At 42.4% G+C, this 1,727-nt stretch overlaps 1 protein-coding gene across 1 annotated transcript in view; it reads right to left on the bottom strand.

Annotated features, from left to right (window-relative positions):
• LOC101863690 (cytochrome P450 10) overlaps positions 1–1,727 on the bottom strand; it is an 8,038-nt gene that overhangs the window by 4,642 nt on the left and 1,669 nt on the right. Inside the window, exons 2-3 of the mRNA XM_035971593.1 lie at positions 908–1,121; positions 363–553 (exon numbers count right to left, since the gene is read on the bottom strand). Of these exons, the coding sequence (XP_035827486.1) occupies positions 363–553; positions 908–1,121 (405 nt within the window). The remainder of the gene's footprint in view (positions 1–362; positions 554–907; positions 1,122–1,727) is intronic.

Genomic DNA, 1,727 nt, shown 5'->3' with positions numbered 1-1,727 from the left:
AGATAGATAGATAGATAGATAGATAGAGAGATAGATAGATAGATAGATAGATAGACAGATAGACAGATAGATAGATACTAATTCAGATCATACTATAGACTTCGAACCTCGAACTACAGTACTGCATTGTAGATCAAATTCTTTACCCACTGTATCAAAGCAGCCAGCAACCCAAGCTATAATTTTAAACAGTACTAAGACCCCCCCCCCCCCACACTCTCTTTTTCTCCTTTCCCTCCATGTTATCTCACAAGGTAACTAATCTTTAATTTCGAGGTTCAATCATACAAGCAACCTAAACTGCTGAAAAGGGTGTGAAATTCAAACTCGAACTCAAACTAAGTGATGCCTGTAGTTCTTACATTCAATAGCCCATTTGCAGAGTGAGTCATCCAAGCTGACCACAGATCCTTGAGTGTCCAGCGACGCCTCTATCCGATCGACCAAATCACGTGATACCTCATAGAGTGACGTCACGTGCTTGCTGATTTCCTGTGGTCTCATGATCGGTTTGTCAATGGCTTTGCGCATCCTCACCCAATCCTGCGGTTTTCTGAATAAACGCATGTTTGTAGAAATACAGGTGTCATGCATACATGTCCTCCTCCTCCTCCTCCTCCTCCTCCTCCTCCTCCTCCTCTTCTTTTACCAGTTTTCTTTTTATATTACACACATGCACACATTTGCATATTAAAATATCCGCACCTTAAAGATCCCTTGTTGGTCGTTAAGTCGGGTACATGTGAGAGTACGCCCCGGCCGCCACCAGGGCAAAATTAAAAATTCATACAAAACTGGAAATGTTTTATGTGTCCCGCACGTTGATATGACTTTATGAAGTTGTGAGCGCCGTAAAACACTTACCAAAACGAAAACAATCGTGTTTATCATGGGTTTATGTACTCACGCGTTGAGCAAGCTGTTCGGGTGTCCTCGGGACTGGAAATAGTCCACCTGAAGTTTGATGGGCGGCCGGGCGGGGACGGTGGTGTCCCCTGCCAACAGCTCCCTCACTACCGCCGGGTCAGCCACCATGACCGTCTCTCCGAACTGAGGGATACGTTCAACCCACACGGATCCGTACGTGTCAAACCGTTGTTGGTTCAGGAGGTGCCACTGACCTAGTGCGGAGAGTGGGAAGAGGCATAACAACATGAACGTTTCGCGCGACGATCAACACACTTTAGATAACTCAATAAAAGTCCATGTTTGTCGCAGCCAACCCAGCATTCAAAGTGCATTGCACCGCCGGCTTTTTTTTTTTTTTTTTTTTTTTTTTTTTGTCGTCGGCCGGCCAGACGGCCTATAACGCCTGCCGTCTGCCTACAATAAGATTGTTGTTTATAAACTAATGGCAAACTGCTTCCTATCGAGGAAAAAAATATTATTAAATTCGAAACTAACTAATAACAATTTACCAAGGTGACCTGCGGATGACCCTTTTGAAGGTCACAAAAAGAAGTAATTTTACCAAGATTGCATCTAGATCTAGTAATATTTTACTCGTATTTTCACAAACAGGACGGACACCTGACAGCTTACCTTCTTTAGGACTCTTTTATTTCTTTTTCCCGTTGAGATCACAATAATACCAATCCAGTATCCCACCCACACCAAAGCCAAAAGTAAATAAAGTAGTAGATAGATAAATAAGTAAATAAACAAAGAGAGAAAGAAAGAAAGAAAGAAAGAAAGAAAAACACAAAAACATAAATAAATAACACCCC

This window comes from Aplysia californica, unplaced genomic scaffold (assembly GCF_000002075.1).
Source record: "Aplysia californica isolate F4 #8 unplaced genomic scaffold, AplCal3.0 scaffold00468, whole genome shotgun sequence".
Classification (NCBI taxonomy): domain Eukaryota; kingdom Metazoa; phylum Mollusca; class Gastropoda; order Aplysiida; family Aplysiidae; genus Aplysia; species Aplysia californica.
Note: the sequence above shows the minus strand (reverse complement) of the source record. Positions and strands in the feature narration are given on the sequence as shown.